At 44.3% G+C, this 22,459-nt stretch overlaps 1 protein-coding gene across 3 annotated transcripts in view; it reads right to left on the minus strand.

Moving 5' to 3' along the window:
• MDGA2 (MAM domain containing glycosylphosphatidylinositol anchor 2) overlaps nucleotides 1-22,459 on the minus strand; it is a 648,696-nt gene that overhangs the window by 179,659 nt on the left and 446,578 nt on the right. For all 3 annotated transcript variants that reach the window (XM_075614385.1, XM_075614384.1, XM_075614382.1), the window contains one exon: nucleotides 20,547-20,816. In XM_075614385.1, the coding sequence (XP_075470500.1) occupies nucleotides 20,547-20,816 (270 nt within the window). The remainder of the gene's footprint in view (nucleotides 1-20,546; nucleotides 20,817-22,459) is intronic.

Raw genomic sequence — 22,459 nt, forward strand, 5'->3', positions numbered from 1 at the left:
GATTCTTTGAAACCATAGGGTGCAGGTCTTCGTCCAAGAATGACACCACATTTTATTGTATACATACAGTAGGGAATTATTTACAATACAGTACAAGCCTGGGATGGGCACTTCCGAATGCAAAGTTTCATAGTGCTGCAACCCGATCTGTCGGAATTTAAAGAATAACCCCTTCCCGACCATATTATATTCGAAGATGAAGATGTCAGGTCTGGAAAGGTCTTGAAGAGTTACAAATTTGGGGACCTGTAAGGTTAGTCTATTAAAGTGTATCGATACCTGTAACAATAGTCATGGTGTGTTAGACTTCCGAAAAAAAGACACATTATGTCTGTATGTTTATCAGAAATTGCGTCAGAGAGAAAGTCATTGGCCTCATTTACTCCAAGTAATGCCTCTTGATACCCTTTATTAATTCTTCATCTGTACCCAAATAAACTCACTAAAATGTTAAATAAAATTAGCTGTGTGCGTATATATATATATATATATATATATATATATATATATATATCAACTGTAAATATTCCTGTATATTCATTTGCATGTCTTAGACAGGTCTGCAACCCTGTCTTTTACCATTATCACCCAGCACACAGCACTTCCACTGCAGCAAGGGATTCTGGGAAATGACATGCAAATGAGCACACAGTGCCACCTTTTATCTCATGCTCACATTACATGAGCAACCCTTAGCCAATGCATGCTGCTTTAAACACAGCTTTTAAGCAAGGGCTTGGGAGATGCAGTCTCTTTTACCATATGCAAGTCAAATGTTTTCCTACAGGGAAATCTAAATACCACCAGGTGAAGGATGATATTGTGGGTTAACTGACTTTGCATCTTCCAAGTCCTTGCTTAAAAGCTGTGTTTAAAGCAGCATTTCCCAGAATCCCTTGCTGCAGTGGAAGTGCTGTGTGATGGGTGATAATGGTAAAAGACAGGGTTGCAGACCTGTCTAAGACATGCAAATGAATATACAGGAATATTTACTGTCGCGGCCGAGGTTATTTGAGCATTTGCCCGGTCTCGGCCGCGACAGTAACCTGGCGCGCGCCGGGATGTCCCGGGCGCGCGCCGAAGCCTCGGAGGAGAGGCCCGCCGTTCGGGGCTTCCCCCTCTCCTCACCGGGTCCGCCGGGTCCCCCGGAACGTCCCGCCGCCGTCCTCACATCCGCGCGACACCAGGGCTCCCTCGGGGAGCCCTGGGCACGCGTACAGGCGGCACAGGCACCCGATGACGCGTGACCGCGCATCGGTGATGCGCGGCACGCCGAGGGAGTGCGGCTCGCAAGCCGGGACATATCCCGGCTAGCGGAATGAGCCACACTCAAATAAAGTGTGCCGCCTGTGTACAGTTGCTTTATGCTTTACTGTGGAGGGTTTTAGTCACTTTTTTTACCCACCATAACCTTAATAAATGTGGTGATTATGTGTGTGTGTGTGTGTGTGTGTGTGTGTGTGTGTGTGTGTGTGTGTGTGTGTGTGTGTGTGTGTGTGTGTGTGTGTGTGTGTGTGTGTGTGTGTGTGTGTGTGTGTGTGTGTGTGTGTGTGTGTGTGTGTGTGTGTGTGTGTGTGTATATGTATGTATGTGTGTGTATGTGTATATATGTATGTGTATGTGTATGTGTATATATGTATATATATGTATATATATATATATATATATACGTGCATCACCTGAGCCGAATCTTCTTTTCCTTTCAATAGTTAGTCTTTGGAAGTAATCACAAAACTCAATGGCACTACTTACACATTGATCAAAGTGCTTAGCATCATTACTGTTTGTTAAAAGCCTTTAGTTCTTGTAGCATCAAATTAGTGGAAAGTTTTGTTTTAAGGCACGTAGACTGCAGAAATTTGTAGAAATGCACTACAAACTAATTCAAGGGAATGAGAACGCTGTCTTAAACAGCAACTGCCACTTACAGTGTAGTGTACTGGCCTTGAACTCCAATAAACCTTGGTAATACAACATATACAGTAGGCATAAACTGGTCAAAATAGTTACTTAAGGGAATACTTGGTTAACAATTCAGTAAACATATATATTTATTTATCTATCTAATGATAAACCCTTCAAAAGATACATGCATTGGGATATTTTTAATCAATAGAAATCACATTTTTTTTTTGTACTGTAACTCAAATTTTATTTCCAAAATGCAAAGACAGAATGTAATTTTAATACAATACATGAAACAATCCGACAAACGTTACATCCTGTCCAGAGAATATAAAAATAACAGGTATACAGAACTTGGGTATGTGAGGGGGAACAGGGTAACCTTCACTCCAGGACTGACTCACTCCTATCTTCATTTCTACATCTCTTACGCACTCTCTTCCGTCTCACATTATTTTACCTCCTTTTGCTTCAGAAGGTGAAATATATTATAAGCACACACACAGTCCCTACAAGCTCCAAACCCAAACCCACTACATACAATACATATCTATCTATCTATATCTATCCAATGAAAAAATAGTTTGCACTCACAGTTTCTCAGTGAAGGCAGATGCTCGTCCCATATAGAAGCATACACAAGGTGACCAGGAAAATCCAGGTAACAAAGAGACAGCACACCGCAGTATAATGAATAAATAAAGTGTATTAACAACACAGAGCAGCCAACGTTTCGGTCCTCAGAGTGGGACCTTCCGCAGCCCTGAGGAAGGTCCCACTCTGAGGACCGAAACGTTGGCTGCCCTGTGTTGTTAATACACTTTATTTATTCATTATACTGCGGTGTGCTGTCTCTTTGTTACCTGGATTTTCCTGGTCACCTTGTATATCTATATCTATATTTTTCTTTTCTTTCTTCCTATATACACTACCGACACACTTTATTGAAGTGTGGTCGGTACCGCAAGCCGGGAAATCTCCCGGCTTGCTAGTGGCCGCCCCTCGGCGTGCCGCGCGTCATAGACGCGCGGTCACGTGTCATCGGGAGCGTGCGCCCCCTGCACGCGTGTCCAGGGGCTCCCCGAGGGAGCCCTGGTGTCCCGCGATCGCGGGACAGCGGCAGGGGGTTCCGGGGGACCCGGCGGACCCGGCAGCGGTAGGGAGAGCGCCCCGATCGGAGGGCGCTCTTCCGCTGCTTCGGCGCGCGCCCGTCACACTCGGGCGCGCGCCAGGCTACTGCTGCGGCACAGAACGGGCAAATGCTCGAATAAACTGTGCCGCAGCAGTATATATATATATATATATATATATATATATATATAGGAAGAAAGAAAAGAAAAAGATGTGGCGCCACCTAAATCTATTATAACACAAATATTCAGATCAGATTCAGATTCAAATTCAGATCAGAGTCCAACTCCACAAGCTGTCCAAATGAGTCTTTGCAGCCTGAATGCAGGGGGATACCACTCCCTCCAAGATATCTTCAGAAAAAACAAACAAAAAACAGGCGTACTCATAGCGTAATAAAGTTTACAAAATTTATGTGAATATTGTCCAGATATATAAAAATACAATTCAGATCAGAGTCCAACTCCACACGCTTTCCAAATGAGTCTTTGCAGCCTGAATGCAGGGGGATACCACTCCCTCCAAGATATCTTCAGAAAAAACAAACAAAAAACAGGCGCACTCATAGCGTAATAAAGTTTACAAAATTTATATGGAGTAGGATAAGTAAAAATTCACACTCACAAACATAACGGGTAATAAAGCATTCATGAGTTATACTCAATCGCCAGCCAGGAAACAGGATGTCAGCAGCTCCAATGCAACCGTCTAGTGTGGAGAAAAACCAGCAGCACTGCAATTTCACTCCGTGTACCGGAGCAGGCAGGAGATGTCTCTCTAATCCAAGCCCTTCGTCACAGTAGTAAGCCTCTGGTAGCAATCTCGCGAGGTTTGGTGACGTCACTGGGCTCCTCCAGATAGACTGCGACGGTCTCCGCAAGATAAACACTGAGTATGGCGGCGTTTGGTAATGAATACCAAAAAATGGTATAGTCCCGAAGGTGAAGTGGCATACAATGAATAAAACTGGATAATATTATATCACAAAGCACTCCCTACGCGTTTCGTCTTATCAAGACTTCTTCAAGGGTTAAAAGCATAGGTTTGAAACATATATTTATAGTTACATTGAATAATAGAACAACAGAAAAGCTAATCAATGAAATACATATCAGATGAGTAGGTGGAAACTAAATTAACCCTTATAAATGCTGAATTAAATATATAAAGTATGTCAAAAAAAGAACATAACACTATAATACATGTCCATACAAAAATAAATAAATGGATATATAAATATATAAATATACAATCATATATTTAAACCTCAAGGATAACCAAAGAAAAAAATATATAATAGAAAAATTAAGTACATGTATAATAAATACTGATTATTTGCTAGATAACAAACAGATTCCTAAACGTAAATATTAAACGTAAATGAATATAAACAGAGATGTGTCCGAAAAAGAGATTCAGAGGGAGCAACTAAGGAGGAATAATGTTCTATAAATAAATAGTGAATGAATGATAAAAATGAGAGGGGGGAAGGGGGGGGGGAGGAGAAGGATAAAGGAAAAAGGGGGGGAAGGAAAAGGAGAGGGAAAAAATGGGACCAAAATAGTATTGGTGATTGATCATGGTACAAATAATACTAGAAGTATGATAAATAACTAAAAAAGGAGGGAGAAGATACACAAAGGTGTCAAGATCGATGGTGGCCACACAAGCGAAGCAGATAACACCTAAATAAAAAATGTATATTATAATAAGAAAGTGAAAGTGTATATTTGTATTAGGAACATATCAATCAAAGATAATGGAATATTTAGATTAGTTTAAACAAATGTGGCGGGCCTGAGCCCCAACGAAGGGAACGAAGTACATCGCTCAAACCAGACCTGCGCGAGGACTCACAACACCGACAAACATGCCCAAAACAAACCATTAGACTACTGTACTAATATCAATTTTGTCATTGAGACCATCTGGATATAATGTACTGAGTACATATATCCAGTATATCTCTCTGACACACAATTTTTTGAACCTATCACCCTCCGATAGGGAAGGTGAGATGAACTCGATTCCAATGATGGACAAGGAGCATGGATCTTTATTATGTATAGAATCATAATGACGAGATAAGCTATGCGACTGAAGACCATGTTTTATATTTCTACGGTGTTCGAGAAATCTCATGCTTAGAGATCTACAGAGAGTGCGGCCTACACTTTGCTTGTTTTTTCTGTATATATATATATATATATATATATATATATATATATATATATACAGGCATACCCCGCTTTAAGTACACTCACTTTAAGTACACTCGCGAGTAAGTACATATCGCCTAATAGGCAAACGCCAGCTCACGCATGCGCCTGTCAGCACGTCCTGAACAGCAATACCGGCTCCCTACCTGTACCGAAGCTGTGCGCAAGCGGGGAGACTATAGAGTCTGTTACAAATGCGTTATTTACATCAGTTATGCACATATATGATGATTGCTGTACAGTACATGCATCAATAAGTGGAAAAAGGTAGTGCTTCACTTTAAGTACATTTTCGCTTTACATACAATGTCCGGTCCCATTGCGTACGTTACTGCGGGGTATGCCTGTATATATTTAGCAAAAGGAGTACTACAGGTAGTGACCATAATGTATACAACAAAATCCCCAATGCTACATCCAACATGAAACATTATTAAGTTAAATACTACCTGTTATCCATCTAAGAAGTAAGGGTCATTACACAATCCTTTGGCCAATGCGTTATAAGCCTGCAACCACATCAAGGTTAACCCTTTACTGCAGGTCCTACACTGCCTGCACGTTCTCTACCGCTCTACTGGAGGGAGAAGTCTCTTAATAAACTGGTCAACACAGGACCTGCCAATAACAGTGGGGTTAACTTAAAAGCAAAAAGGAGGGGACACAAAAATTCCCAATAGTTCTTTCCAACCTACATTTAAAAACACACACAGTCCCTGCAAGCCCCACACAGACCATTACGTATGAGAAGAATAACATAGTATTTAACATAATAATTTGTCATGTTGGATGTAACTTTAGGGCTTTATTATTTTGTGTGTGTGTGTATATATATATATATAAAACACTTTGTGCAGAAATAACTCATTCCATTCCACTGTGTGCAGACCTTACATGGGCAACAATAGAGTTGTATCTGTCTTGTTCATTGTTCCAATAACATTAAAAGGGTCTATTTTTATTAATACATGTATTTATTTATAAAAATGTTTTACCAGGAAGTAGAACAGTACATTGAGAGTTGCCTCTCATTTTCAAGTATGTCCTGGGCATAGAGTTATGATGACGATACATGGTTACAAATACATAGTTACATTAAGTGAGTAGGGTTATACATTATATATAAGACATTGCATGCACAGTAAGAGATAATATATGTTATAGGCGTATGTAACAGTTATAGACCAGGTTAAAATGTCAGACAGCTTTAGTTTTGAAAGAACGTAGACTTGTGGCGTCTGTGAGATGTACATGGTACATAACTCAGACTATCATTTCATTTTCTAATTGGGAAAAGGAATTTTAATTAAAAATAAAACACAGCAGAAACAATAGACTGTGTCAAAACAGAACTATCGCTACTCTCAACTGTAATAATATCCTTCACTGTCACTGTCACTGTGCTCTCTTAGCATAAATAATGAGAACATATTTTTAGCTTTGCCTAACCTTCAGTTACCCTGAAAATCTGAATTAAACTCAAGATCAAAGAAAGAAAAAGTCTTTCTTCTGAAAACATGTCCTTATTTAGCATATTAAAATTGCCTGTAGCACTATACTGTAGCACTACACTGTTAGTATGAGGCCTACATGAGCCTAACACGCACGTTTTGATCAGCTCTAAAGCGGTGATGCTGAAGGCAGCGTTCTTCTCCGTGTTGTCAGCCTTTGGAGACTGCCTATAAATACACACACTAAAGGAAGCTCTTACATGTAGAAATTATTGTTATACGCTTTGCAACTCATAATGCATCTTCACAACTTGTCCCCTAAAGTATATGTACAAGAAAATGTTTCTTTTAAGGCGTCTGATTTTATATAAATCGCTTGCGTGCTTTCAGCTGCTGTGGCTGGAACTGGGTACATATTTAAAAAATACAAACACAAAACCTTACGTTTGCGTATTCTCCTGACTTTTATAAAGACTGTGGTCTTTTCCATTATTTTACCAGGCTCCTCAGTTTCGGAATGTTTTGCCCAAAAGCTCAAAGGCCCCGATACACTATGCTCTGTTAAATCATAAAAAAGTTTAGGTTACCTGAAATAGTAAAACACGTAATTTCCTGAGTTTAACACCTATCCACAAAGCTAATAATATGCAAAAACAATGTCCCTTGTTTATTTTATTAGCAAATACCACGGGTGTCCAACTCCAGTCCTCAAGGGCGACGAACAGGTCAGCTTTTCAGGATATCCCTGCTTCAGCAAAGGTGGCTCAATCAGTGGCTCTGATGTTGACTGAGCTAGCACTACCTTGCATTAGGTTAGAATAACATAGCATTTAGCATGAGGGAGGATGTGATTAAGTGTCCCTTGGTAAAGTACCAAGGGTCTTTTATACCTCCCCAAACACTCCTTTAGATAATATGTGGAGAGATTCCTGGGCACAAAATTGAACACACCCGAGATATTATGTCTGAAAAATATGCTAATTGGGATATCCAAAGTACTGTATATTCAAATGATTTATATTGGCATGTTTCCCAGGTTTATTCAGTTTTGGGCACCGGTATCTCTGTGTATCTGTTAAAGGAGTATTTGGGAAGGCGTGTAAATCACCTCTCCAGCAAAACCCAGACAGTATTTCAGAGTCTCGACAAAAGCGGCTCCCCATTCAGGCAACACTTAAAAGAACCCAACATTGAGAGACTTCCGGTGACGTCAGCTGGTATGGAGTAGCAGCCTGGGAGCTCCGCGGACTCACCCGAATAAACTTCAAAATAAACACCCTTCCACCTAATATTCTCAACTAAAAAGAATATCCTCTGGAGGGGGAAACATCGGCGGGATGTCCAGGCAACAAAAAAAACCGGCATCACAAGTAGTAACGAAATACTTCTCCCCGCAGCAGACAAGCCCCGAACAGCAGTCTCCTACACAAGATGGCGGCGGCGCACGCGGTGCACAAGCTGCACAGGGCAAGACTGCCAAAGCCAGAGAGACCTCCACGCAGGAGCAGCCTCTAACCAGGGCCTTCATGGAGCAGCTGATGGCGGCCCAACACACCAAAATGCACGCATCCCTCCAAATGGAGATAAAAGCCGCGGTCCATGATCTCACTCAGCAGATTAATGGCCTAGCGGACAAAACCGCCACACTAGAAGGCGAAATGGAGGAGACCCATACGCGCCAGACAGCAACGGAGAACGAGATCTTCAGGCTCCGAGAGGAAATCGCTATGCTTAAAGACGGATTGGAGGACCAGGAGAACAGGGATAGGAGGCAAAACCTCCGTATTCGTAATATCCCCGAGACAGTTCTCCCTGGCCTCCTCCGCCCATACCTCGTGGATCTGTTTAAGTCTGTGAGTAACACAGTAAAAGACGAGGACTTGGAAATAGACCGAGCCCACAGGGCCTTAGGGCCCAGATCTGAGGACCCTGGAAGAAGGCGAGATGTGATTGTAAGGCTGCATAGCTATTCTGCTAAAGAAAATATACTTCGGGCATGCAGAGAAAAAGATCCACTTACCTTCCTCAACGAAAAGCTGCAAGTCTTCAGCGACCTGTCTAGCAAAACTGTGCTGCGGAGAAAAGAGATGAAACCCCTAACGACCCTGCTGCAGGATAACGAGATCAAATATCGTTGGGGGTTTCCCTTTAAGCTAACAGCCAGCAACAGCAAGGGCAGGTACCTCACGATTAGATTTCCGGAGGACATGGGCCCGTTTGCGCGGGGCGCTGGGGCTGACCCCACCCGCGGCATGGATGCAGGATCAGCAGCAAGTCCCAGCCCAAAGCGAGGAGGAGGACAGCAACACCGAGCCGAGAAAAAGAGAAGCCTCAACACGCAGCAAGACGCCCAAACGCTGAGGGGACCGGCGGAGAAGTCGATCACGATCCAGCGTCGCCTATACTACCGAGATGTCTCTCAGCGCACATAACGCGGGAATAACTCCCCCACCACAGAGGGCCTAACATCGAAGGAACCCAGAAACCTAAGTCCAGACGCCCCAAGACGGAGAGGCATCCATTAAAGTTCGTGGCCGGACAGCCACAAAGATGTCCAAGTTTATAGTTAATTGTTTACCAGTTTTATCCCCTTGAGGAGGCGGCCCGACCGGCCCAGATTCCCACAGTTGTGGGCCAAACATGGCTCCGGGGGTCGAGGCCTGGGGGGAGGGGGGAGGGAGATGGTGGAACCCACAACATCATGGCGGAAGACTCCGAACAGTAAGTACTGCTCCCACAAAAAGCCCGCTGAGGCCCCCCCCCTCCCCCCCCCCCCCCAGTGGGAACGGTCCCGGTTGCCGCTACTGAGTGACAGGCCCAGCCGCAGAGAGAGCCCCCCTTCCCCTTCCCCCCCCCCCTCCCTCCCTCCACTGGCCGAACCACGACCTCCCCCGGCGGGTGCTCGCACTCAAGGGGGCAAACAAAGATATACGTTCCTTGTTGGGATTGAGCTGACTCGCCAGAGTGTGACCGGATTTTGGCCCCAATAAAACACGAACAAGGGACATACTTGCTAATAGGCCAAGATGGCCTAATAAAGTTAAAACGTCACACAATATACAACCCTACCAACAAGCAAGCATATACTTTGCCAAGTAACCCATGTCTATTTAGAAAGGAATACACAGAACTTATCTCTCCCCCCTCCCCCCCCCCCCTTTTTTTCACCCCCCACTATTCCCTTCCCCCTCCCCTCATTCCCCCCCCCCCCCCTCATCCCCCCCCCCCCCCTCATCCCCCCCCCCTCCCCTCATTCCCCACCCCTCCCCTCATTCCCCCCCCCCCTCCCCTCATTCCCCCCCCCTCCCCTCATTCCCCCCCCCTCCCCTCATTCCCCCCCCCTCCCCTCATCCCCCCCCTCCCCTCATTCCCCCCCCCTCCTCCCATTCCCCCCCCCTCCTCTCACTCTCCCCCCTCCTCTCATTCCCCCCCCTCCTCTCATTTCCCCCCCCCTCCCCACACTCCCCCCCTCTCCACTCCCTCCCCTCCCCTCTCTCCCCCCATCCCCCCCTCCCTCCTCTCATTCCCCCCCCTCCTCCCATCCCCCCCCTCCTCTCATTCCCCCCCCCTCCTCTCATCTCCCCCCCCTCCTCTCATTCCCCCCCCTTCACTCTTCCCCCCCCCTCCAAGCCCCCCCTCTCCAAGCCCCCCCTCTCCCCCCTCCCTATCACCAGGGTTGCCCAAGACAAACCGTGTTACTCTGAGTCGTCTAGGATAATCTTAGCCTGAACTGAATGTCAACGCTGATTATATAATCTCAGGTGGAGAAACACATAATACTTGCCAAGCAGGCCGGCCGGATACAGACTGTGTTAAAACAAACGTCCATGAATGTCAACCATGTGAATGTATCACCTTATGCATACAGGTGAACTGCTGGATAAATATGTCTGCCTCCAATATAAAAACCAGAACAACATGTCCACCTCTTCCCCCGACCACCCCCTCCCCCCCACACCCGCCCCCCCTCCCAACACTCCCCCCCCCACACCCGCCCCCCCCCAACACTCCCCCCCAACACTCCCCCCCCCCCCCTCCTTCTCCCAAGGTTGCTCAAGGCAAACGGTATACTATTGAGGCGTTTGAAACATTATTAGCCTGAACTGAATGTTAACTGTGATAAAAAATCCCCAGGCGTAGACATATATGAAACCTGCTAAGCATACTCGTTGGATACACACCACACAAAGACACACGTCCTTGAATGTTAACAAGGTAAATGTACCACCCCATGCATACAGTTGCACTATCTGATAAAAATGTTCATTCCAAATGTAAATGGTAGAACAGCATGCCTCCCCACCCCCCCCCCCCCCCTGCTCCCCTTCCCCCCCCCCTTCACCTAAGGTTACTTAAGGCAAATTGTGTACTTCAGAGACGTTTGAAATACTCCAGACCGGAACTGTATGTCAACTGTGATAATACACCCACAGACGTGAATATATATGATATGTGTCAAGCATGTTTGGTGGTCACAAACCACGCAAAGGCGCACGACCTTGAAGATTAACCATGTAAATGTACCACCTATATATATATTAGAACTGTTAGATAAAAATGTCTGTCCCAAATGTAAAAAGCAGAGCAACATGTTCTCCCTTTCCCCTCCTTCTCCCCCCCTCCCTTCCTCCTCCCCCTCTTTCTCCCACCCCCCCCTCCCCCAACCCCCCCCCCCTCCCCACCCCCTCTTCCCCCACCCCTCTACCCCCACCTTCCCCCCCTCCCCCACTGCCTCCCCTCCACTCCTCCCCTCCCATCCCTTCACCCACCCACCCCCCCCTCTCCCCATCCCCTCGGCCCTCCCCAAAGCCCCCCTCCCCCAATTATCCCACTTCCCCTTCCCCCCGCCTCCCCATACGCTCTCCAGTTAAAAAACCCGCGGTTAAGCATCACCAAAATAAGGTTGCCCACAAGGATCCTGCCCTGCTAAGTGCAAACAGGATAGGGTATCATGTACATAGTTTAGCTGAGTCTGCACCCTCGGCTTGTTGCTCCCCAGTTAAGGGGTTAACGGATTTCTCCCAACGGGCCTTAAGCCCAAATGCCGGCTAATAATACCGGTAGCAAATGCAGAGGATCCCTCGGAGACCTCTTTTCACTCTACTCTTTCCTGACGATTCTGTCCCGTCAGGCCCTTTATCCCTCCCCCCCTCCAGTACCTATCCTGCTGTGTCCAAACCCTTCCCCCACACCCGAGGCCCAATGAAGTATCCCCCCCAGATCTAGACAGGTCCAGGCGACATAGTGTGCCGCTCCCCTCTCCCCCTCCTCCGAGGCCTACTGAAGCACTCAGCTCACACCTACCCTGCCTAGGTGAATTAAAATCCAAGACAAAACTCTTGACATGGGAATTCCAAGAGTTTCGGAGCCCAAAGCCCCGAAAGAAAACAAACAAAAATAATGTCCTCCATTAAACTGATATCAATTAATGCCAAGGGCCTTAACTCTCCGAGGAAAAGGAAACTAGTCCTAAGGGATTTGAAAAACTCCAAAGGGGATATAATTCTGATCCAGGAGACCCACTTTAACTCCCCGACCCCCCCCAACACATTCAGAAGTGTATTTCCCCAGGCATATTTCGCCTCGTCCCCAAGTAAAAAACGAGGAGTAGCTATTCTCCTCAGAGCAGGGACCCCCTTTGCGCTAACCAAGACTCAATCAGACCCAGACGGCCGATTTTTAATAGTTCAAGGGACATTATCAGGCACACCAATCACATTGGTCAATATCTATGCCCCTAATGAAAATCAAATCCCCTTCCTCAGAAAACTTCTTGAGTCACTGGATAGGCAATCCCTCGGATCTCTGATCATAGGCGGAGACTTTAACATGGTGGCCTCCCACAATCAAGATAAGTCAAGCCATACCACCGTCAACACTCCACCCTCTCAGGCCACATATATCTCACAATCCCGAAAAAAAGCCAAGAACTTTAGGGACATTATGGAGGAATTCGCTTTAGTGGATATCTGGAGGGCCCAGCATCAGAGTCAGAGGGACTACACCTTTTTCTCCTCCCCTCATCAGTCTTACTCGAGGATCGATTATTTTTTAGGTACAAACAATGTTTTCCAGGCCTCTGCCCAGTCTAATATAGGATCTATCACCTGGTCTGATCACGCACCCATAGATCTCACCTTATCCCTACCCTTTGTTAAAAATACACAATACAAATGGAAGTTAAACGACTCCATGCTAAACTACCCAGACACGGAGACAACTATCCGACAGAAAATCTCACTATACTTCCAGCAGAATACGGGGTCTGCCTCCACCCCAGCCATGCTCTGGGAGGCCCATAAAGCCACAATTAGAGGAGATCTAATTTCCCTAGCTTCATACAAAAAGAAAATAAAAAACAAACTCCAAAAAGAACTAACAGACAAAATTGCTCACCTTGAACAACAACACAAAGCCACAATGTCTAAAAAAATATTTAAACAACTAAACCTAGCTAGGTCGGCCCTCAAACACTCTCAGTTGGAAGATGTCGAAAAGGCACTCAGGTGGACTAAACAAAAATACTTCGACAAGGGCAACAAGGCAGATAGACTGCTGGCCGCCAAACTTAGGGGAACCAGAGTTAAGTCCCAGATAACTTGTATTAAGACCAAAAAGGGACAGGTTACATACATTGAAAAAGAAATAGCGCAGGAATTTGCGGATTTCTACTCCGATCTATATAACCTACACCCCCCGGGACAAGACCAGGTCAGTCTTGACGCAATCTCCCATTATTTGGAGAAATGTTCCCTTCCAACATTGTCCAATGAGGAAATAAAGACACTCAATAAAAAGATAACACAGGAGGAACTAAAACAAGCCATAAGCTCTTTGAAACTATCCAAAGCCCCGGGCCCGGATGGCTTTTCTAACTCCTACTATAAAGTGTTCAGGTCTATCCTTTCACCTCACTTACTCAAAATGTTTAATTCATTTCTCCAAGGTGAACCAATCCCCACAACAATTACAGCCGCTAATCTAGCAATAATTCACAAAGAGGGTAGAGACCCGCTCCTCTGCGGGAATTATAGGCCCATCTCACTACTAAATACAGACCTCAAGATCTACAGCAAGATCCTAGCAAACAGGTTAAACCCAATTCTCCCTAGACTTATACACGTTGATCAAGTTGGTTTTGTGTCGGGAAGACAGGCCTCCGACAATACCCGCAAAATTGTGGATATAATTGACCACGTGCATCTCACAGGCTCCAAAGCAATGATCCTAAGTCTGGATGCCGAAAAGGCATTCGACAGAATCAAGTGGTCTTTCCTAGATCAAACCATGCAGAGGTTTGGCTTCTGTGGACCCTATCTAGAGGGAGTGAGAGCCCTCTACCAAAACCCCACGGCACATATAAAACTCCCAGGGGGCCTCACAGACCCAATACAAATCAGGAATGGGACTAGACAGGGCTGTCCATTATCACCTCTCTTATTTGCCCTAACCATTGAGCCCCTCGCAGCCACTATTAGGGACGAAAAAAGTATAAAAGGAATCCCAATAGCAGACAGGGAGCATAAAATCTCCCTGTTTGCGGATGACGTGATTTTGACACTTGTGGACCCCCATGTCTCCCTTCCTAACCTCCAAAGAGCCCTAACCCAATTCGGAGCAGTCTCTGACTACAAAGTAAACATGGACAAGTCAGAGGCCCTAAATTTGTCCCTATCTGATCAAACATGGAAACTAATTCAAGCCAACTATAAGTATAAATGGAGTAATACCTGTATAAAATATCTGGGAGTTAAAATATCCAACTCCTATAATACACTTTATCAATATAATTACCCCCCCCTATTCGATCAAATCAAAAAAGATCTAGAAACATGGAAAAAGTACCAGATATCGTGGTTTGGAAGGATAGCCTCGTTAAAAATGAATATCCTTCCAAGACTACTTTACTATTTCCAAACACTACCAATCCCCGTCCCACAAGCAATCTTAAAAAACGTCCAATCTCAATTTTCCCAATTTATCTGGAACGACAAAAAACCTAGAATCCCCAGAACAGTAATGCTCTCGTCAAAAGAGAGAGGAGGTCTGGGTGTCCCCAACATAGTTAAATACTACCAAGCGACGCAACTGAAGCAGGCTGTAGTTTGGAATTGCGACCCGGCCTTGACTTCTTGGCTTGAAATAGAGACCCACTATGCGCGACACAACCCCCTTCAGGTGGCAATGTGGTCCCAGAGCAAAAGCGAGATGGGTTCACAGAGGTACGAACTAGGAGCAATGAGATGCACGTGGAATGTATGGCTTAAAAGCAAAGGGAAGTACGGTCTGCTAGCATCCCCCTCCCAGCTCACACCACTCTTCGGGAACCCCAACTTCCCACCAGGGTGTTCCCCAAGACAATTTGACCAATTTCAGGGTCACAATATTAGCCTGGTTGCTGATCTGCTGCAGAAGGAAAGGATATTGACCTATCAAGAGCTAAAAGATAAATATCAGATAGAAGACCTACACCTATTTAAGTACCTCCAGGTACGCCACTTCCTGCTGGCACTCGCCCCAACCGCCAAATTCCCTCCACTCACCAGATTTGAATCCCTCTGCACTAAGACCACCCATCAAAGGGGACTGATATCAGAGATTTACAAAGGTCTGGAGATTACATCTCACGACCCAGACCATAGATATATGCAAAAATGGTCAGAGGACCTCCAACTCCAAATAGATGGAGAAGACTGGACAGAGATCTGGGAGCAAGCAACAAAAACTTCAATCTGTACAATAACAAAAGAAAACATCTATAAAATTATGTATCAGTGGTACCTGACTCCAGTCAGACTGAGCCAAATCTACCCCGGCACGCTGGACCTCTGCTGGCGGGGATGTGGTGAAAAGGGGGACATGGCCCACATTTGGTGGTCATGCCCGGAGATACAAAGGTTCTGGACCATGATCCAGGCGCTTATTTTTGGAGTGACAGGAATCTCCTTACCCCTCGACCCACTGACTCTGGTGCTGAACAAACCAATAGAAGATGTCCCCTCCCCAATGTCCAGGCTCATCATGGCCATACTAACGGCAGCCAGGTGCTCTATAGCAGCAGCCTGGAAACAAATCAGGGCCCCCTCGAGAACCTCAGTGATCAGGAGAATAGAGGAAGTGATGTCTATGGAGAAGCTGACTGCCATGCTCCAGAAGAGGATGCCTCAATACCAAAATACCTGGGACCCTTGGATAGAGAGATAAGTTCTAAGAACGACAAGCGGAGGAAACCCTGAGCTAGACAAATCTATAATGATTCTAAGGGGAGGATCCTGGAACGGGCTCGGGGCCCCAAATTCCCACCCCCTGTTACCCTCTGTTAGTCTGCCCTCCCCCCTCCCCCTCCTGCCCTCTGCATCTTTTCCTTGCTCTTTTCTTTCTTTCTCACCTCTTTTCTCACACTAGAAAAACGAGAAAAAAGATGTTGGTCATGATGTACCTAAACAATGGTAAAGGTCATGGGCCCATGACAACAATGTATGTATACTAATATGTGAACATGACCAATAAAAGAAATTGTTACAAAAAAAAAAAGAACCCAACATTCATGCCCTGCATTAACCGTAGCGGACGTCAGTGGATATGTGATGTTAGGGAGATTGCATTTTTGCATATCTTTAGCGCTAAGCCGTAGACATTTAACGCTACCCTGTTTAAAGGAGTAAAACAGTGTAAACATTTGGTTATTCCCTTTAGTAAATAAGCGTTACCGTTAAGGGAATGTTAATTTAGGTTAGTGTTACACTCAATAGCCTAACGAAGCTCAGTGTAAGGCTGCGCTTATACAGAGGCGGCACATTTTATTTGAGTGTGGCTAGCTCCGCAAGCCTGGGGATGCCCCGGCATGCTAGCCGCACTCCCTCGGCGTGCCGCGCGTCATCGATGCGCGGTCACGCGTCATCGGGTGCCTGCGCCCCCTGCACGCGCGTCCAGGGGTCCCCGAGGGAGCCCTGGTGTCCCGCAATGTGGGGGACGGTGGCAGGGGGTTCCGGGGGACCCGGCGGACCCGGCAGCGGGAGGGAGAAAGCCCCAATCGGAGGGCGTCCTCCGTGTCTTCGGCGTGCGCCCGGCACCCTCCGGCGCGCGCCAGGTTACTGCTGCGGCCGAGAATGGGCAAATGCTCGAATAAACTCGGCCGCAGCAGTAGTGACGGCGACGGCAACAGCGACGCGACGTTGCGGCAAAACAAATGCATTGCTGCCATCGCATGCGCTTATAGTTGGTTGCAATCGCTGGAAGTCATCTGTATTTGATTTTCCAGCGACCGTCGCCTGACTATCGCGGCGCTGTTGCCGGCACTATAAGCGTAGCCTAACTGGGCCAAAGTCTTTATTACCCATGTTCTCTGCAATATCTCTCTTTAAATATGTCATTGTCATTTTGTATTTTGTCCAGTGCACGGTGGGCAACTCCAGTCCTCAAGGGCCACCAACAGGTCAGGTTTCAAGGATATCCCTGCTTCAGCACAAGTGGCTTAATCAGTGGTTCGGTCTGACTGAGCCACTGACTGAGCAACTGATTGAACCACCCGTGCTGCAGCAGGGATATCCTGTAAACCTGACCTGTTGGTGGCCCTTGATAATTGCAGTTGCCCCACCCCTGATTTAGCATATATGAAATTATTGGAAAATATTGGATACCAAGGGACATTTTTCTGTCACATTGAGCAATTATAGTCCAGTGTAGAGCCTTATTAGAGAAAGCGACACCATTTACAGATGTAGCAGGCATTACCGCTCCTGTTATCGTTGGTGCATTATTTAACAGTAAGTGCCATTTAAAATAATGGTCAAGGAGATAACACATGCATTATATCCAGTAATAACATGTGCTACACCTGTACATACACAAGGGGTTTTTTTGCTTTTTTTCTAACTATTTTGCACCAATTCAGCAGTTTAACCCAGTATAGAAACTTGTACTATGACCAGAGGTTCACAACTCAAGGGCCACCAGCAGGTCAGTTTTTCAGGCTATCCCTGCTTCAGCACAGGTGGCTGCTCAATCAGTGACTCAGTGAGTCATTAATTTCAGAAATTGTCCAGAGAGTGACATAGGAGGAAAAGAGATATTAATTTCTGTGCTTTCTAGTATTCATTTCTACCTTACTTAGTAAAATATTGTAATTAACACAAACCAACGGAACGTGATGTAGATCACCTAAGAAATGTCATTGTAAAATAAAACAGAAGTTTAAAGCCACAATCCAAGCGCTTTTATTTATTTTCTTAACATTTCTTTTTTTTACACAGGATTGAAGTAGAGGGTCCCCAAAGCTGAACCCCGTTCATTTCAGCCTCGGGGGCGGCCTGCTTTCAGAGATACCGATTTCCGTAGGGGGTGTCGGTAGCCGCTCTGCTCGGCTCCCAGGGTTCATGTAACACCAGAGTTTTTGCGCCCCAATAGGACACTGTGACATCATCATGGTTCGGCCTACTATTGCCCCACGTGATGCAGGGGCTTTAAGCTTGCAGACATACCGGCACCCCTTCGTAAAGTCTATACCTTGTGAAGCAGGGTTCCCCGGAACTGAGCAATGAGCTGTTATTGAGGTTCAGCACCGGAGACCCGCTGCTTCACACCGCTGTTAAAAAATAAATGTAAAAACAAACAAGCATTTCAATTGCTCCTTTAAGTTGGAGATGCACAGCGCATGTACAAAGAGGCATAAAGGTCATTGTTTTTTTTTTTAATTAGAGAGGTATTTATATTCCCGAATGAAAATTACAATGTAGAGTAATCTACAATGACATATTAGTAGTCTAATATACTGGACTGTTATTAATCTAGGCAACATCAATTCAGTCCTTAACAGAACTGTGCATTACTCTATTCTATTAGCTTTAGTATAAAAATTAAAGCTATCCGTGGCAGTTTGTATGTAACGTAGGCTTTAATAAAAAAAAATGTGCCTTGTGCATTATTCTGTATCTAGCACATTGAAATATTGACATCTCCTGCAGTCGAACACAGTGACTCCATTAGCCACATCCGTCTTATTTAAGGGTCCTGTTTTTCCTGACAAAAATGATTGAAAGTATTTGTGCATGCTTAGTTTCCGTCGCTCCAAAATGAAGATATCTTAACCGCAGCGTTAAACACACCAACGTTTAAAACACAGCGGCTGTGGCATATAATTAATTATATATTTTTTTTAACTCAGTTATTACATTTCCACAGTTTCTGCTGTTATCCACGTGAAACATCAATTTATCGACTAATTGCTCTCAATTTATTGCTCATCACGCTAAACCTCCCTCTAGATATTCTCTGCGCATGCTAGGTTGCAAATTACAACTGAAACAAATGACTCCAAATACTGTTATAGCATAAATTAAAAATAAAGAATGACCTTAAACATTTCAATTTTCTGAGAAGGATAATGCTTGCAGAGGTATTTCTGACTAATATTGGGGCTTGGATTTCACGGTCTATGCTGATGGTATTATTCATGCCGTTTTGAAAGACTTTATGGGGGAGGTCTGCCTTCTGTGTTCTCTCCTTTCCCCTTTTTGTTATTTTTTACATGTATAAGAAGCATGGGGTCTCTGAAGCTTAACCGCTTAACTTTCAGCTCCGGGGATCCCCTGCTCCCTGAGATAGTTACCGGAGTAGGTGTCACCGGCACTGTCCCCTCCAGGGTAAACAAACTAGAGGTTTAAGTCTCCTGCATAGAACTGTCCCTGGTACTGTAAGTATCTCGGGAAGCAGGAGATCTCCGGAGCTGACAATAACGCGGTATAGCACCAGAAACCCCTTGCTTCCTAAACATGGGGGGGAACGAGAGTATTTTCCCTTTGTATAAAAGTAATAAAAATAAGCTGTTTAAGTTGGTTCACTTAAACACTCAGTACTACAAACTCTTTAGGGCAGTGCTAAATATGGCGTTAGAATTAATGCAATGCCTTGCTGTAACTGTGCAGTACTGTTGGCTACATCTGTAAGATCCATGATATTGTCCTTCAGGGTTCAGCTTTGTTTTTGGATATGTCTTTCTGTAGTACAATATTGCCATTTTGCGGATTTTGGCATGTCAGTATCCAATTATATGCACTATTTATATATTTTTAAAATCTTACAGTGTGGAACTGTCATTATATAAATGTTAAAGCATACAGCACTTATATATTTTATTTCCACTTGGACAAGAATATAAAAATCAGAATTCATTTAATATTTTTGGGGATAAGAGAACAGTGGTGTAACTACCTCTCGGGATACCCGGGCACATCCCGGGGACATGAGATGAACCCCCTAAGTGGTTACAGAGGTCCCGTACTCTTCCCCACAGCAATGAAACGGATGGCTGGGGAGAGAACCTTGTCTCTGCAAGAGAGCAGCGCTACTCCATCAACATGGATGCCGTGACAATGCGTCATCACGTGACCCAGCGATGTCACGGGGTGAGGTAAGTGAACTGACTGGTGACGCCTTACGCTGAAGTTTCGCCACAGTAACAGAATAATCAGTCAAGCACAGCAAAATATACCTAGAGTCAATAAAGTCAAATCATAGTCAATGTAATAACTTTGTAATAGATATTCATGTATCCAACGTTTCGGGGACCTGCTTGATGCCTCAATATCTATTACAAGTCATTACAATGATTATGTTTTATCTTTATTGACGGTGGCTATATTGTCCTGTGCTTGACTGATTTTTTGTTATACTGTTAAGCTATATTGACCAGGATCTTTAGCACCCATCTGTATTTAATCTACTGTAGTTCCTCATGTATCTAGTTCCTTGTGTAGTTTTAGACCATGGTTGTGGCTGCCTCCTACTTAGTGTTACTGGATACACAGTATGTTATGTAACATTTGTATTTTGGGACACATACCTGTTACAAGAAAGCTGCATCTACCAGACCCTGCTTCATTAATTATGCTACAGTTGTAAATCCCATAATGCTCCTTGGCAAGAATGATCACAGTCAGCTCGGTATAATCTTGGGAGTCAAACTGTCCTTTTTCTAGCAGTTTATTCCCCAATCTCCACTCGTACATGAGAACCCGAGTGGGATAAGCTCTCAAAACTCTGCAATTCATTGTAACGCTTTGTCCCAATCCTTGTCTAATCTCCATAAATGTTGGTTCTACAGCAGGTGGATCTGTAAAAAAAAAAGAAATAGATTAGGCAAGTTGCAGGTGCGGGGTTTCCAAATCCAAGTCAGTTATGACATTTTGATTACAGATACATTAAAATATTATTACATTTGTTTTTCATTACTTGCTTTCAGTACACCTAAAAATAGCATAGCTCAAACCATCATTTTTTTTTGTTTAACCCACAGCATAACACTTTGGCCCAAAGATACTAAACAAGTTACTACCAAACTGCTTACAGCTACTGTTCCTACAATGTACTGTATAATGCTTGTGTTCCACTGGTTTGAGAAAAGTTAGAAGGATGTAGAAATACAGGAAGTACTGTAGGGGAGAAGGTTGAAGAGGGTGCATAGGCGTTTGAAAAGCTAAGAAGAGGTACAAGTGGATGTGAAGATACTGTACCAACGTGGCGTTAAGCAATGTTATATTAAATGATATTATTATACACAATTCTTCTAATATTTGCAATATTATAGGTCACTAAAATGTCATTGACATTGTAAATCATTCAATCATTTGGAATTTTGTCTTCCTCATTGCAATTCCTTGCAAGCACCTACACCAGCAGAAAGTTTAAATACTCTTCACATAGTAGTGTGGGTTTGATATGGTCAGAGTGAGAAAGAAAGTGCTTATACTTTGTAAACTAAGCATCCCTAATCAATTATTGGGTGGTAGAGTATCAGCTGATGGCATTCCTGTCTCAGAGCCATTGCTTGTAATAAGTAACATTCATTTAAAAAGCTTAGACTTTACAGATCATTAATCTCTGCCTCCCATTGTAAACTCCTCTAGGAAGACTGAAAGCACAGTCCACACAACCTGAAAATTACTTTATTATCTTTTTTTCCAGGCAAAAAGTCAGTGGAGAAGTTCAAACCTAGGTTAATGTGTCCGAAATAACATTATGTTTGAATGGAAGATAAAAGTCAGGGTGGTCTCAGGATCAGTTGAAGACTTGGACCATCCGGAATAAAAGTACAACCTTTAGAGTAGGTAATAATAATTTGATGCAGAACAGCAATTTCGTACACTGACTTTTGATGAGTCCCAAACAGATATCATAACATTACATTGCATCTAACAGCAGATTGTTATGTATTTACAGATGTAGAAAGCTTTATTTAACATATTGATCATTCAGAATATCGTGTTGTATTGTAGAACACAGAGTTTCCACGGGATTCAATGGCAGTACTAATGCAGAATATCACTGAATACCCGGCCATAACACACCTGCGGGAGCAATAACCTCTTACTACATCTGTATATTGACAATTGAGAAATGGAATGGAGACAATTACCCTATCCTAAAAGCACCATATGTAACTCAAAAGTCCATGAAAAATGTCCATTAAAAATAAAGTGTCGTTTGGGACAGATCGTGCCTGAATCTTTTTACTTCAATATTATCTGTACTTTGGCACAATGGTACACAGGAGGGAGCTGTCATGGGCAAAGGAAAGAGGCTTTTCTATTCCTATTAATATCTTAATGTCCCAGACACTACACATATACTTTTTCCATTGAACTTATCTTCAACTAAATGACAAAGGAATCTCTCTGGCAAAAGTATGATGTCCACTTTCCGAAATAATAAAATATGCCATTTATGAAATTACATTTTTCAGCGCAATGTACAAGC

This window comes from Ascaphus truei, chromosome 9 (genome assembly GCF_040206685.1).
Source record: "Ascaphus truei isolate aAscTru1 chromosome 9, aAscTru1.hap1, whole genome shotgun sequence".
Taxonomy (NCBI): Eukaryota; Metazoa; Chordata; class Amphibia; order Anura; family Ascaphidae; genus Ascaphus; species Ascaphus truei.